The sequence below is a fragment of the Symphalangus syndactylus genome, chromosome 19 (genome assembly GCF_028878055.3).
Source record: "Symphalangus syndactylus isolate Jambi chromosome 19, NHGRI_mSymSyn1-v2.1_pri, whole genome shotgun sequence".
NCBI lineage: Eukaryota > Metazoa > Chordata > Mammalia > Primates > Hylobatidae > Symphalangus > Symphalangus syndactylus.
This window is the reverse complement of record NC_072434.2, coordinates 20136447-20152166: the sequence shown is the minus strand read 5'-3', so window position 1 is coordinate 20152166 and position 15720 is coordinate 20136447. Positions and strand designations below refer to the sequence as shown.

The 15720-nt window shown below is 45.3% G+C and overlaps 1 protein-coding gene across 1 annotated transcript; it reads right to left on the bottom strand.

Moving 5' to 3' along the window:
- Positions 1-3748: 3748 nt before the first annotated feature.
- RABIF (RAB interacting factor) lies at positions 3749-14938 on the bottom strand. The gene is made up of 2 exons (XM_055234960.2): positions 14607-14938; positions 3749-6378 (listed from the first exon to the last, which is right to left on the bottom strand). The coding sequence occupies exons 1-2, from the start codon at positions 14730-14732 to the stop codon at positions 6133-6135; spliced, it is 372 nt and encodes a 123-aa protein (XP_055090935.1). The 5' UTR covers positions 14733-14938; the 3' UTR covers positions 3749-6132.
- Between the last annotated feature and the right edge of the window lie 782 nt (positions 14939-15720).

Sequence of the window (15720 nt, the reverse complement as noted above, 5' to 3'; positions counted from 1 at the left end):
TGTACATATCTTTGATTTATACTCTTAGTACATGTGGCTCAGTAACTTCATGGCTGAGGTGAGGACATGCTTGTGGGAGGGAAGTCTGTGGCTTGATGAGTCTGTGTGACCTGCAGTTTCCTTATCTGTGCAGGTACTAATAATGTGTCAGAGAGCTCAGTGTTCCAGGATTTTCCTTTTTTTTTTTTTTTTGAGATGGAGTTTCGCTCCAGTTCCCTAAGCTGGAGTGCAATTGCGCGATCTCGGCTCACTGCAACCTCTGCCTCCTGGGTCCAGGCGATTCTCCTGCGTCAGCCTCCCAAGTAGCTGGGATTATGGGCATGTGCCACCACACCCGGCTAATTTTGTATTCTTAGTAGAGACAGGGTTTCTCCATGTTGGTCAGGCTAGTCTCAAACTCCCGACCTTAGGTGATCCACTGCGCCCAGCCATTCCAGGATTTTTCTAGAGCCTGGCAAGAGCTCCTGAACCAGTTTCATTTCTGTCTTGCTGGTCTATTAGTGTTAAGTCTTGAGCTAGAAGCAGTTTACATTTGCACCTGTAAATTTATTCATTCTTTTAATTTATGTAAGTTTTTTGTACATAATTCTCAAGTTTTAAAGAGATGACCACAAATTTTGGTTTTCCACTGTTATTTACATAAGGAAAAATAAAGTGCTACAGTAAACCAAAAAATAAATATAATTCGCTGTAACCTCTAGCTCCATTTTCAAAAGTCTGCATGAACTTCTTTAAATTAGTCCCATTAAAATAACAGTATTCAGCAGTTTATTTTAAATTCTCTTCAAAACTATTAACTATTATAAATTTGTCAGACATTAGGCCACGCACCAAGAGCAAATAGGATATTTATTCTGAGTCCTTATGCTTATGAAATTTATCATCCTTAGAAGTGAGGAAGTAGAGTCAGGTGTTTAATTTTTAAATATGTATACACTTAGGAGATAATGGAAATGAAATGCTATCTGATTTTGAAGGGAAGAACTGATGTTTAGAAAAGTGGGCTTTGTATAGAACCACTACTTACATTCTTTTAAAAATCTTACTGTTGCCAGGCACGGTGGCTCACACCTGTGATCCCAGCATTTTGGGAGGTTGAAGCAGGAGGACCACTTGAGGCCAGGAGTTCCAGACCAGCCTGGGGAACACAGTGAGACCCCATCTCTCCAAAAAAAAAAAGCTGGGCACGGCAGCATGCACCTGTAGTCCCAGCTACTCATGAGGCTAAGAGGCAGGAGAATCATTTGAGCCTGGGAGTCGAGGTTGCAATGAGCCACAATCATGCCATTGCGCTCCAGCCTCGGTGACAGAGTGAGGCCCTGTCCCAAGAAAAATAAAAACCTTATTGTGAAAATACATGTTCAAAAAAGTACACAGATGATGTACAGCTCAATTTATTACATAGCAACTATCAAGATTTTTAAATGTAGAACATTACCAGCATTGCAGAAGCTCTCCTCATGCCCCCTCCAAATCATTACTCCTACCTTTATCATAAATCAAGTGTCCATATATATGCATGGGTCTGTTTCTGAGCTCTTTTGTTCCATTAGTCTATTTGTCTATCCTTGTGACAAGCTACACTGTCTGTCCAATAAGAAAAATTCTCCCACCTTGTTTTTCTCCATGACTGTCTCAGCTACTCCTGGTCCTCTGCATTTTCATTTAACTTTTACAATCAGTTTGTTGAATTTCACACACACAAACTTTTTGAGTTTTTGACTGGGATTTACTGAATTTATACAACAGTTTGAAGTTGAGATTGTTAACAATATTAGGAGTTAACCAACTTTTTTCTTAAAGGGTTAGATAAGTATTCTAAGCTTTGTGGGCTGAGGCAGAATTGGAGATACTTATATAACCATTTACAAAACATAAAAACCAGCCAGGTGCAGTGGCTCACACCTGTAATTCCAGCACTTTGGGAGTCCAAGGTGGGAGGATCACTTGAGCCCAAGAGTTTGAGACCAGCCTGGGCAACATGGCAAATCCTGTCTCTACCAAAAATACAAATTAGCCGGGCATGATGGCACGTGCCCGTTCCCAGCTACGCAGGAGGCCCAGGTGGGAGGCTCACCTGAGCCTGGGAGGTTGAGGCTGCAGTGAGCTGTGATTGTGCCACTGCACTCCAGGCTAGGTAATAGAGTAAGACCCTGTCTCAAAAAAAAAAAAAGTAAAAACTGTTTTTAGCTTGAAAGTTTCTAAGTCTCAATAGGTACTGGCCAAATGAATTTGGCCTGTGGGCTATAGTTTCCTGGCCCCATGAATTTGTTTTCTTTTACTTTCTCTCAGTAATGTCATATAAGATTTTGTGTTGTGGTCTTACACATCTACTGTTAGTTATGTCTAGCCCCTAGTTTTCTAATTCTCTCCTCAGTTGTGCCTAAGCTGCTGTTAAAGCATTCCAGTGAACTTTAAATTTAGAGACGGGCTCATTGATGGCCCGGGCTTGAGTATAATGGCATCATCATAGTTCACTGAAGCTTCTAACTCCTGGGCTCAAGTGATCCTCTCATCTCAGCCTCAAAAGTAGCTGGGACTACAAGCAGGTGCCACCGCACCCGGCTATTTTATTTATTTTTTGTAGAGGCAGGGTCTCACTATGTTGCCCATGCTGGTTCCACTGTATTTTTTCTTTCTTTTTTTTGAGACGGAATCTCTCCCTGTGCCAGGCTGGAGTGCAGTGGCACGATCTCGGCTCACTGCAACCTCCACCTCCTGGGTTCAATCGATTCTCCTGCCTCAGCCTTCCGAGTAGCTGGGATTACAGGCGTTCGCCACCATGCCCGGCTAATTTTTGTATTTTTAGTAGAGACAGTGTTTCACATTGGCCAGGCTGGTCTTGAACTCTTGACCTCGTGATCCATCGGCCTCGGCCTCCCAAAGTGCTGGGATTACGGGCGTGAGCCACCATGCCCAGCCAAGATTTCACTGTATTCTTAATTTTGATTATTGGATTCTTACAAACTCTAGAATTCACGTTTTTGAAAAATATGTCCATGTAGCTGCTGAAATTCCCAAACTAGTATCTCTCCTTGAACATGGTAAGCAGTTATTTTAGTCCGATAGCGCCAATGTCTCTAGCCACTATGGGCCTGCTATCTTGTCTCGCATGCCTGGTTACATCTTGTTGTACTCAGGATACTGTATTAGCAAAATTGTAGAAATAATCTGAAGTTTAGGATAATAATAATATCCTCTAGAGAGGGTTTCTGTTTGCTTATCCAAACAGTTTGGGCAACTACCACTCTGGGATCACCTTAATCTAATTTCAAGGATTAAGATCCGTAATCGGAGGCTGGGCTGCAGTCCCGAGAACCTGTTTCCTACACCGCCTCACCCTTATTCCTGGGGTGCAAAAGACTGAGGGCTTCAACCAAAAGTGAGGGACACCACCAAGTCCATTGCCTTTTCACAGGCCCTGTCCCCTACTTCTGAAAGGCTGCTAAAATCACTGCTAAGCCTCTGAATCGCCTCCAAGTTTGGCAAATGCTCCCAGGAGAACAGTGGCCCTCACACCAAGCCACTTCCCAGGGTTCCCATCTCCTCTGCTGTCCTGGTTTAGCAATTCTTCAAAGTCGTGTCGGCTCTCTTGGTGCCTTCAAACAGATTTCTGAAGTATTCTGTCCAGCCTTTCTAGTTAACCAGTGAGCTGGTCAGTACAAAGGACCTATCCACCATTACCAGAAGCAGAAGTCCTCATAGTTACTCAGTTACATGTGTAGCCTCATATACAACACGGTGACAATTTGTGAAATGTCAGTACACCACTGCCCATCTTTTATTCTGTGTTTTTGTAAAACAACAGACAATTATGTGGAAACAATCAGGCCTTTGCAAAATCAACTGCTCTCCCCAATAGAAAACGGAAGTTTCTATACTCGGAGCAGAAAGCACAGGTTGCCTCTATCTACCCACAGCAAATAGCAGCTGATTCACAAGTATGTACTGAGAGCCTATTATGTGTGAGGGAAATGAAGAAATGACATTCGCATTTTATAGCTGACTAGATAATCAGTTGGTTGACCTTAAGCTAAACTCCAAGGTTCAGGTTTCGGCTCTCCTATTTTTTCAATTTATATATTCTTCCCAAGGACATGCAGAAATCTAATTTCCATTGCTTAAATGCCTTTATTTCTTTCAGATCAAACTGAAAAGGCAGAATAGCAACCTGATATTTTTGGCTACTAGGGCAACAGTTGGCAGTTCTCAAAAAAGGAAACAGAAATGACCGATAGTATATAAAAGTTTCACTAGAAATAAAATAAATGCAAATTAAAACAATGAAATACTATGGTTTCCTATTCAAGTCACTATACATATATATTTTTGTTGTTGTTACTGTTGTCGTTTTGAGACAGGGTCTCACTCTGTTGCCCAGGCTGGAGTGCCAGTGGTGTGATCTTCGCTTACTGCAGCCACCATCTTCGGGGCTCAAGTGATCCTCCCACCTGAGCCTCCCAAGTAGCAGGGACTACAGGTATACACCACCGTGACCAGGTAATTTTGTTCATTTTTAAAAGAGAGATGGGGTCTCACTATGTTGCCCAGGCTAGTCTCAAACTCAATTTAAAAAATGCTTAGCTTAGGTTCTGGCTTGTGATGTGAGGGGCCATGTGCCCCTAGAGGCACCTACTTGGGTTTTGCTCCTGACTTGAGTGGATCACTCTGTTTTTCTGCAGATGCCATAACAATGGACATGTGACCGTTTGTCGGAAAAACACGGTTCTCTCAATTGCTTACTAAAGCTCATTCAGGCTAACTGGAGAAGGAAGCCACCTTTCCAGGGGAGTAGGTTGGTTGCAAAACTGCGCCCAAGGCCAGCTTGCACTGCAGTGGGGGAGCCCTTAGAAAGTTTGGGGGTAAAGCAATGAGGAAGCAACTAGAAAACAACGGAAGGGATTTCAGATGGTAAGGTTTCTATTTAGTACTTATTTCAATTTTAGGCCTCCTGAATAGTAGAGGTGGTGACAGGAGGATACCTGAAACCTTGGTTATATAATAAACTTCCTTCTACGACAGTGAGTCATTTCAGAATAGAAATGATGGAATAATTGGAAATCATGTTGAAGGCTTAAACAAGTCTGCTGATGTCAAACTGTTAGAGCAGCCCCGGAGCTATGGAAATTTGTATCCATGCATCTGGATGGAAGTTTGTATCCTGGGTTGGCACAGAGATTACCGTTGAACCAAAACTCCATGAGGACCATGCCCAGTAGGCTCAGTAAATGATACTATCCATTAAAGAAGTCTTGCCTGCGAACAAAGGAAGTTACTTGACAGATGAGGCAAATTATAAACTTTTGTATAATGTGGCAAAGGCCTAACCCTCATATCCTACACCCTCCACTCTCATTCTAAGAGAGCCTGAGTAAACAGCCAGGGCTGGGTTTTCCTTGAGTGGCTGCCAGATGGGGTTAAAATCTGCTTCCCACCTTCTAGGCTGTAGCAGTGAGGAGCTAATATAAAAAGAAACTACAAGATTTCAAGGGAAGAGGGACCACACCCGTCTTCACAATAAAATGCCATTCTCAACCTAGAGCAGAGGTGCTCAAACATGGTATTAAAGATGCATCCAAAGTAATGTTTCTGGTTAGTGGTTTAAATACTGAGTTTTGTAAATGCTTTACTTTTAGAAAGAATAAATTACTGTAGATCACAAGGGTAGCCATACAACAAAGTCACTCCCAGATATTTGTATGCCTTCTTGAATGAGAAAAAGGCAGACTTTCAACTATTAGTACATAAGCATCTTTTGCTATGTGTCATCATAGCTAAAAGGTTGAATACTGCTCTTCTAGAGCAAGAAAAAGAGGGAGGCCCTGGGCAAAACAGAGCCTAGGCAGAATGCCAGGGAAGAGATGAGATTTTTGGAGGTAAGCACAGTGTCCCAAACTGGGGGAAAAGGGAGCTTAGGAAATGTGATGCAAAGTTAACTAAGCAGGAGGCATGTACTTGAGGCTTTAGGAAGCAGGATTAACCCTCTGCATGTTCAAGTGGACATGCTGGTACTCAGTATTTGTATTAGCACAGAGAAGAAGGCAGTGGAACAGTTATACCACACATTAAAGGCCAGTTCTTGTGGGGAGTAGGTTTATCTCTGGAGGTGGAGCTGAGTACCCCTCCCCTCAGTCACTCGTGGGAAACTCGTTCCAAGGCGACATAGAAACTGTTCTTGTCATCTAGGCAATGCCAGCCAATTGGTCCAATTTCACAGTCTGCACAGACCAGAAACTTGATGTTGCCCACGTCCTTGGTGAAGCCCACGTTCTCAAAAATGAACATGTCCTCAACCAGCCAGTGTTCCTGGAGGAGATCGCCATCAGGATTGCTGCCGTCAGACAGAGCTGGCTTCTTTCTCATGGAGGGAAGGAAAAGCTGCAGTGGGAGAGAACATAAAGAACGCTGAAGTTGAACTGGCCCAGTTCCATCAACACCCCCATTCTAGGTACACTTCACATTGCCCCCTAGCAGGAATGACAAAAAAAGAGAAGCCCTCTCGTTAAGCTGTAGACGATGATGCTGGGTGGCTCTTCTTTGCCTCTGGTCTCTGCCCCGATTTTTTTTTTTTTTTTGTGAGACGGATTCTCCCACTGTCACCCAGGCTGGAATGCAGTGGCACAATCTCAGCTCACTGCAACCTCCGCCTCCTGGGTTCACACCATTCTTCTGCCTCAGCCTCCCGAGTAGCTGGGACTACAGGCGCCCGCCACCACGCCTGGCTAATTTTTTGTATTTTTTTTTAGTAAAGATGGGGTTTCACCATGTTAGCCAGGATGGTCTCGATCTCTTGACCTCGTGATCTGCCTGCCTCGGCCTCCCAAAGTGCTGGGATTACAGGCGTGAGCCTGATTCTTAAGAGAAATGAAAGAGGGGCACCAGCTGGGTGGTCTGGGAACTCGGTTTCACTGCTGTCCTCAACATGGGCCTGACATGGTCCTAGTTTCCCCGGCTCATTATGCTTCAGACACACTGGCTTTCTTGCCTTCCTCAAACAGCATTAGTCTGTTCTGCCCTCAGATCTTGGCATGGCTAGCTCCTCCTCGGTAGTCAGCTCAAATGTAGCCTTCTCAGGAGGTCTTCTCTAACCAAACAACCTGAATTAGCTTTACTTACTGCCCACTGTATTTTTTTTTAAATAGTTTTATTGAGGTATAATTGACATATGAACTGCACATATTTTAAATGCACATCAGCTTGGGCAACATAATGAGACCTAGTCTCTACAAAAAGTAGTTTGAAAAAATTAGCCAGGGCTAGGCATGGTGGTACACGCCTGTAATCCCAGCACTTTGGGAGGCTGATGCAGGAGGATCGCCTGAGCTCAGGAGTTCAAGACCAGCCTAGGCAACATAGTGAGACCCCATCTCTACAAAAAACACAAAAATTAGCCGGCTGTGGTGGTGCACACCTGTAGTCCCAGCCACTCATGGGGCTGAGGTAAGAGGATCGCTTGAGCCCAGGAGGTCGTTGAGGCTGCAGTGAGCTGAGATCACACCACTGCTCTCCAGCCTGGGCGACAGAGCAAGACTCTGTCTCAAAAAAAAAAAAAAAAATTAGCTAGGCATGGTGGCAAGTGTCTGTAGTCCCAGCTACTCAGGAGGCTGAGATGGGAGGATCACTTGAGCCGGGGAGATTGAGACTGCAGTGAGCCAAGATCATGCCACTGTACTCCAACCTGGGTGACAGAGTGAGATCCTGTCTCAAAAAGTAATAAAATAAAACACACAGTTTATTTCACTTTAGCACATGTATACTGGTGAAACCATTATCATAATCAAGATAATGAACACATTCATTTCCCCTGGAAGTCTCTTCATGCCACTCCTACTTGTTTACTTATTGCTTATTTTCTGAAATTATCGTATTAATTTATTGGCTTATTTACCACGTGTGTACCTCAACTAGAATATCAGCTCCTGGAAAGCAAGGAGCTTACCTTGTTCATTACTAGATCTCTAGTGCTTAGAATAGCAACTGGTATAGAGCAGGATCTCAACTATTTGTTAAGAGAATGAACACAGAATATCTGGCTTTGATCTATTCCATCACTGTTAGGGATATACTGGATTTATCTTATAAAAAGAAAAATCTAGTTCTACAATTTGGAATTATTAGCTCTAGGATGCTTGTACCCTCCAACCTATATGACTTCTCAATCATTAGGAGAAGACCTCTGGCACATACACAATTGCTTTAATTTCTTCAATATGGATAGTGTATACACTCTTAGCTGTCCCAGACTACTGCAAAATATCATGCCAGCCAAGTTTGTTACCCCTCTGCTCCTCATATGGCTGCTGTCATATCACTTATTTCCCATTTCCCACCCCACGATATACTTTTTTGTTTTTTTATAATGAGAGATGGGGTCTCTCTACATTGCCCAGGCTGGGTTTGAACTCCTGGGCTCAAGCAATCCTCCAGCCTCAGTCTCCCAAGTAACTGGGGTTACAGTACAAGCCATTGTGTAATACTGTTACTCCAGTCATTCTTTTTGCCTCATGTTAAAGGTGTCCTTAACACTTTGTTCTACCTTAAACAAAAACAGGAACAAGCAGAGGCAAGAGAGTTAGGAATCAAAATTAAGGAACCAGGAAACCTGAATTCCGGTCCCATCTGTAACTTTCTGTGGGCCTCAATTTTTCGTAAATGTATTTCTGGCTTATCCCCTGTACTGTAGGTGTGAAATCTCACACATCTTCACATAGACAGAGTAAACTTCAGTGGACTATTTAAGACATCTAACCAATCAACCAAGAATTCGGTGTGTCCAACAAAACAGAAAACTGACTAAAGCATTAGTGTTCAGGAGGTGCCCAAAAAAGAGATCACCACCTTCCCTCTCTCGGTTCCCATTTGTAGCACAAAGCATCACCTGTCCAGTTGTCTCTCCTTTGATTTGTGATTTAAAGGTACTACTATAATTAACGGTCCATTCAAAGCATCATATTGGGTCCTGTTTGCTCTATTCCTCAACATTCCCATTTTAACTTAGACCGTCTAAGTCAGGCCCACAAGACTATACTCATATATATGCATATGTATGTGCATCTCTGCCTGGATCTCAACCTATTTACTGCAATGCCAAGGACCATTGCTAGGGCCAGGAGATTAGCTATAACATCTGGAACATAATGAGGCTTTCTGGATAGACTACTGGGGATGGCAACAAAAAAATTAGTATGTAATTTGAGGCAAACTCAGCTTGGTGCGAAGTTGCCAGTGAGATCCCTGACCAGATGGGTTGGTTACCTTTGTTCTGTCAGGACCCCAGCGAATCCTGGACAGCCTCTTCAGAAATAGACAGAACACCACAACTCAGTGAGACTCTGCTGATATACTACTAACAGCACCCTTTTAAAAATAAAATACTACCTTTCTCATTGTAAAAATACATTTTCATCATAGAAAACTTGGCAAGCATGCTATAATACAGATGAGAATAAAAACTGTTACAATACAGAGTACAGTTAACTTTTTCGTAATTTTTTCCCTTCTGGGAGTTACTTGTGTTGGTTTCAAAACACATCCAAAAATTCTCTGATAATCCTTCCATCAACAGTGGAGTCCCTATCCCTCTCCTTTGGTCTGGGCAGGCCATGGTGATTGCTTGATGAATATATGCGGTGGAAGTGATAGGCTGGTTAGAAAATGGCATGCAACTTTTGCCATTTCTCATGGGACACTTGCACTGGGAGCCTTCAGCCACTGTGTTAGAAGTCCGGCTATCCTGATGGTGCCATATGCAGACCAGGCTGGGGGGTCCATGTAGGGACAGAGGTGGCCCCAAATCCTGTTCCAGTGCTCAGGTGTGTGAGCCCTCCCAGCCCACAGGCAGACGCGTGACAGAATGACCTTTCTGACTGCCATCACCTCAGAGACCCCCAGTGAGAAATGCCTCGCTAAACCCAGTTGACCCCTAAATTCCTGAGCAAAATACATCATTGTTCGGGCCAGGCACAGTAGCTCACGCCTGTAATCTCAGCACTTTGGGGGGCCGAGGTGGCCGGATCACCTGAGGTCAGGAGTTCAAGACCAGCCTGGCCAACATGGTGAAACCCCCATCTGTACTAAAAAATGCAAAAAATTAGCTGGACATGGTGGGGGCACCTGTAATCCCAGCTACTCGGGAGGCTGAGACTGGAGAATCTCTTGAACCCAGGAGGCGGAGGTTAGGTGAGCAGAGATCATGCCACTGGACTCCAGTCTGGGCGACAGAGTGAGCCTCCATCTCAAAAAAAAAAGAAAGAAAGAAAGAAAAAGATGCTTAACAGCATCCCTGGCTTCTACCCACTAGATGCCAGTAGCACACCTCCCTCATTCTGACAACCAAAAATGTCTCCAGATATTGCTAAATGTCCTCTGGAGGTCTGGGGGTGTGGGAGGAATTGAGAAACACACTGCTTTAGACTAAAGAACTCTGGAATATAAGATACAGTAAGTGCTAGGCCCTGGATCACCTCAAAGGTAGGATTGGCAGTCTAGTTCTCCAATTGTTCCCATCTGCAGACTACTAGGCTACTCCACTGGGTGGAGCGAGAGAGAAAGCTGTAGGCCACCTCTAACCGGACTCCTTACACACCTTTCTCCAGGCCTTAACGGCTGGGAGTGCTCCTTTAACACCTGCAGAGATGAGAAACAGCCCTGCTGTAATTGCCCTAATGGTGGTTTATCTGCAATATGTCACATTTATGACAAAAAACAGCTACCCCAAACCTTTATGGGGTTTACCCCAAAGCTTTAGTTAAGGAGCTCAGCATCTCAGAAGCTGCTTGTTCTCTGTAAGGATGGAACTGTTTTTTCCCCACCTTAAAATGTGTGACACAGAGCAGGGAAAGGACTAATAAATAACTGGTTAGAATCTTCCATGAAATTTTCTACCTTCTATTTACGTCATGTCCTAGAAGTTATATTTTTGCTGAAATTAGTATTTGAGAAAAGGAGGAGAAAACAATTAGGACTGAGAGTAAGGAGAACACTGGGTTGGATTACAGCTGAGTTGCTCGAGTCCAGAAAAAGGGATAGGATTCTTCCAACAGTTCTTTCTCAAGAAATAGGCAATTTCCAGAAATATTGAAGCCATTGTTAAAAAACACAACCAAAAAAAAAAAAACACACACCTTTTAGCCTTTTTAAAAAAGGGAAAACATTTTAAAACACATAAAACGCATTAAAAAAATTCTTAGGCCCCTTTCTAGAATAGGGGCCACTGTGTTCGTTGAGAAACAAAAAGAAATGTAACATATATAATTTAATTTGCTCACACAATTTTTGGCAAAATCAGTTTAAAATAGTATCAAACAAGAATTAAGAATTTTGACTGGCTGGAAGCTGCAGTGAGTCATGCTTTTGACAGAGCACAACGGGGAACGGGGAGGGGAGGGGAGGGGGGAAGGGAAGGGAGTGAAGGAAAGGGGGGAGGGGAGGGGAGAAGGAGGGGGAGGGGATGAGAGGGGAGTGGGAAGGGAAGGGAGGGGAGGGCAGGGCAGAAGGTAGGTCCTGCCGGGCGCAGCGGCTCACCTAGCCAACATGCTGAAACCCCATCTCTACTAAAAATACAAAAATTAGCTGGGCACGGTGGCGTGAACCTGTAATCCCAGCTACTTGGGAAGCTGAGGTAGGAGAATCACTTGAACCCGGGAGGTGGAGGTTGCAGTGAGCAAAAAAAACAGCCCACACCTGTAATCCCAGCTCTTTTGGGAAGCTGAGTTGGGCGGATCACTTGAGGTCAGGAGTTCAACAACTGCCTGGCCGACAAGGTGAAATCCCATCTCTACTAAAAACACAAAAATTATCTGGGCGTGTTGGTGGGCACCTGTAATCCCAGCTACTTGGGAGGCTGAGGCGCAAGAATTGCTTGAACCTGGGAGGCAGAAGTTCAAGATTGCACCACTGCACTCCAGCCTTGGCAACAGAGTGAGACTCCATCTCAAAAACAAAAGAAAAGAAAGATCCTGGCCAGGCACGGTGGCTCATACCTGTAATCCCACCACTTTGGTAGACCAAGGTGGATGAATCACTTGAGCCCAGGAGTTGGAGACCAGCCTGAGCAATACAGTGAGCGCGTCTATGTTTTTTCTGTTTTTTTTTTTTGAGACCGAGTCTCGCTCTGTCACCCAGGCTGGAGTGCAGTGGTGCAATCTTGAACTTCTGCCTCCTGGGTTCAAGCGGTTCTTGCGCCTCAGCCTCCCAAGTAGCTGGGATTACAGGTGCCCACCAACACGCCCAGATAATTTTTGTATTTTTAGTAGAGATGGGATTTCACCATGTCGGCCAGGCAGCTGTTGAACTCCTGACCTCAAGTGATCCGCCCAACTCAGCTTCCCAAAAGAGCTGGGATTACAGGCGTGGGCTATGGTTTTTTTTTTGTTTTTTTTTTAAAGAAAAAAAAAAAGGGCCGGGCGCGGTGGCTCAAGCCTGTAATCCCAGCACTTTGGGAGGCCGAGGCGGGTGGATGACGAGGTCAGGAGATCGAGACCATCCTGGCTAACACAGTGAAACCCCGTCTCTACTAAAAAATACAAAAAATTAGCCGGGCGTGTTGGCGGGCGCCTGTGGTCCCAGCTACTCGGGAGGCTGAGGCAGGAGAATGGCGTGAACCCAGGAGGTGGAGGTTGTGGTGAGCCGAGATCGCGCCACTGCACTCCAGCCTGGGGGACAGAGAAAGACTCCGTCTCAAAAAAAAAAAAAAAAAGAATTTTAAAACAAACTATAAACTCCATTGAGAAGTCTCTTAATTTATGTCAGTTTATAAAATTAGACAAAACCTTGCCATGGAAAAGGAGTATGGGAACTAACCTATATTATGGGCTATATACTAGGCACAGGGCTGAGGCTTTTATACAAATTCTTCCCTCTATCATCATCTTCACTTTACAACAACTTGTCCCACCCGCGGCCGGCATACGGCTCAGAACGGCTTTGAATGCGGCCCAACACAATTCGGAAACTTTCTTAAAACATTATGAGATTTTTTTTTTTGCATTTTTTTTTTTTAGCTCATCAGCTGTCGTTAGTGTATTTTGTGTGGCCCAAGGCAAGTCTTCCAATACGGCCCAGGGAAGCCAAAAGACTGGACACCCCTGTTTTACACAATAAGCAAGCTGCATCTCATGGAGGTTAAATAACTTCTTTTTTTTTTTTTTGGGATGGAGTCTCGTTCTGTTGCCCAGGCTGGAGTGCAGTGACTCAATCTCCGCTCACTACAACCTCCGCCTCCCAGGTTCAAGCGATTCTCCTGCCTCAGCCTCCCAAGTAGCTGCGATTACAGGCTTGTGCCACCACGCCCAACTAATTTTTGTATTTTTTTTTTTAGTAGAGATGGGGTTTTGCATGTTGGCCAGGCTGGTCTCACACTCCTGACCTCAGGTGTTCCACCCGCCTCGGCCTCCCAAAGTGCTGGGATTACAGGCATGAGCCACCGCACCCAGCCTAACTCTTTGAATGTTAATGAATGATAAAGTCAGGACTCAATTCCATGTATGTTTTAATTCCAAGATCCAAGTTCTTTCCACTGACTCCGTAACGCCACTAACTTTGTAAAATTAATTCAGAACTCTACTCCTAAACCTTGGAAGTCTTAAAAGAACCCCGGGACCTCCACCAATCTCTAGATCAAAAGTCATCAAAATACCTACAAAACAACAGACGCAGATTCCTTTTTTTCCTCCTTTGATGAAAGGCTGTTTTGGAGGAATAGGTGCTTCTTGCTCTTCTACTAGACATTACACTTCACGATCTGTTCAACCACGTGAAATAATAAAATGATCTGCATTTTTTAGAAATAATTTTGAATGATAGGATGTGCCTATGGTTGAAATGACATTATATTTGCACTTCAACACAGTTTACCGAAATACATTTTTTTTCAACTTTCTCACTTGGCGATGATGGTGGTAGGAAGGGTATTAAAATCCCTAAACTGAAGGGAAAAACAAGTTTTTCTTCGAAATTTACTTCCAGGACGTCAGGGATCTACTGCACTTGAAATATGATTCATCTGGAAAACCAGAAGCTTCCAGTGCCTCGGTAAAGTGGGTAGGTTACCAGGGTTATTTTGCCACGTCCCGTACACCAGTTGTTCCTGGGGATCCTCTGTGGAGCAGATAGGTGCCCATCATAAACGAGACGGTAAATTCAGGACTGGCGGGTGGGGTCTGAAGTGGGACAGGAACCCAGCCACACCCGCGGTGAGCGGCGGCCGAGAGGCACCTGCCGGGTCCTGCAAGCTGGCAGGAGCTCCGGGAGCCGGAATGGGGCGCCTCCGTTCCACGCGCCCGCGGAGCAGCGGCCCTGGACGGCAGCGGGGCGCACGGCCCGCGCTCGAAGCGGCCCCGGGGGCAGAGGGCCGGGCTGGCTGGGCCGGGTGGCCCAGGGAAGGGTTCCCGCGGCAAAAAAGATGCCGGGGCGGGACCCGGTTCCCTCCCTAGCCTTGAGCGGCCCCAGGGGCGGAGCCTCGCCGAGCTGAGGCCCAAGGGGCGGGGCTTAAGGCGGCGCGAGGAGGGCGCGGTCTGCGGAAATTCAGGAGCAGGGGTTCAGATTCTGACCGCGGCGGCTCTTCGGGGAGACTGCGGATGTAAACGGCCTCCAACCTGCCTCCCTACCTGTCGGCGAGAGAAGAGAGCGGTCCCTGGCTGCAGCACCCGGGAGCCGCAACGCTGGCACAGCACCGCCTTCCGGTTTCGGCCCTCGGCTGACACTAACTCGCTCAGCTGCTCCGCTGGTTCCATTGCCGCCGCCGCCACAGGCTCCTCAACCACGGCTGCGCAGACGCTGTCTCTGCTGGCTCGTTCTTCACTGCGCTGGCGCGACTTGGCAGAGGCGGGGCGGCGAGCGGACGGCCACTACGTCTCTGCGCAGGCGCCCGCTTCCCCGCTCTGGACTCTACTGCGCAAGCGCCTTCATTTATTGCCTAATCTAAGTGGCTGGGTGTCGGCAGGCTTTGTGACAGGGACACTTCTTGGCACCAGTGACACATCTCCATACCCACCTGGTCACTGGGCTTCACTTAATATTAAAACCTAGACAAATCATTAGGTTGACCTTACTGTTTAGTTTTCTGAGATCTGAATTTAGTCTCCTGAATAAATGGGGACATTATTGGGGGCAATGTGAAGGGAATCTGGGTCGCATTTCCCATCAAGTTTTGGCCACATTAGCTTCTTCTATAGGAAACTACTTAGAGGGGCATGTATCTTTTCGGTATTGGAAAAAGATGCGTGGAAGCTTTAATTGCTGGTCTCTTCTACTCATTGTGACCATTTACTATGCGGCAAAACGTGTCAAAGCACCTTTAGATACTTACTAAATCATCAGTTTCCTTATGGGGTTGGCACTCTTGTGCACAAAATGAGAAAGCTAAAGATCAGAAAGGTTGCAGCACAACTCTAAAGCCACTGCTCTTAATTAACTAGGATTGTCAGGAAAGCAAGATTATTTGAGACAGAACAGTATTATGTATGAACAAGGGTGAGAACAAATTTAGGAATGGTTAGTAGACCACTGTGGCTGACCCACATTATACGTGGGGAGAAGTGGTAGTAGACGTAGGTAAGGCAGAGTGGGCCCAGAGCTCCATGGCTTTACTGTCATGCTAAGAATTTAACATTAATAACACGAACAGTGGGAATCTGTGGAATTTTAGGCCAGAAATAACTGTTCGATATTTACTGTCTGCTGTATGTTAAGTACTGTAATGATCCTATCTGTGCTTCAGAT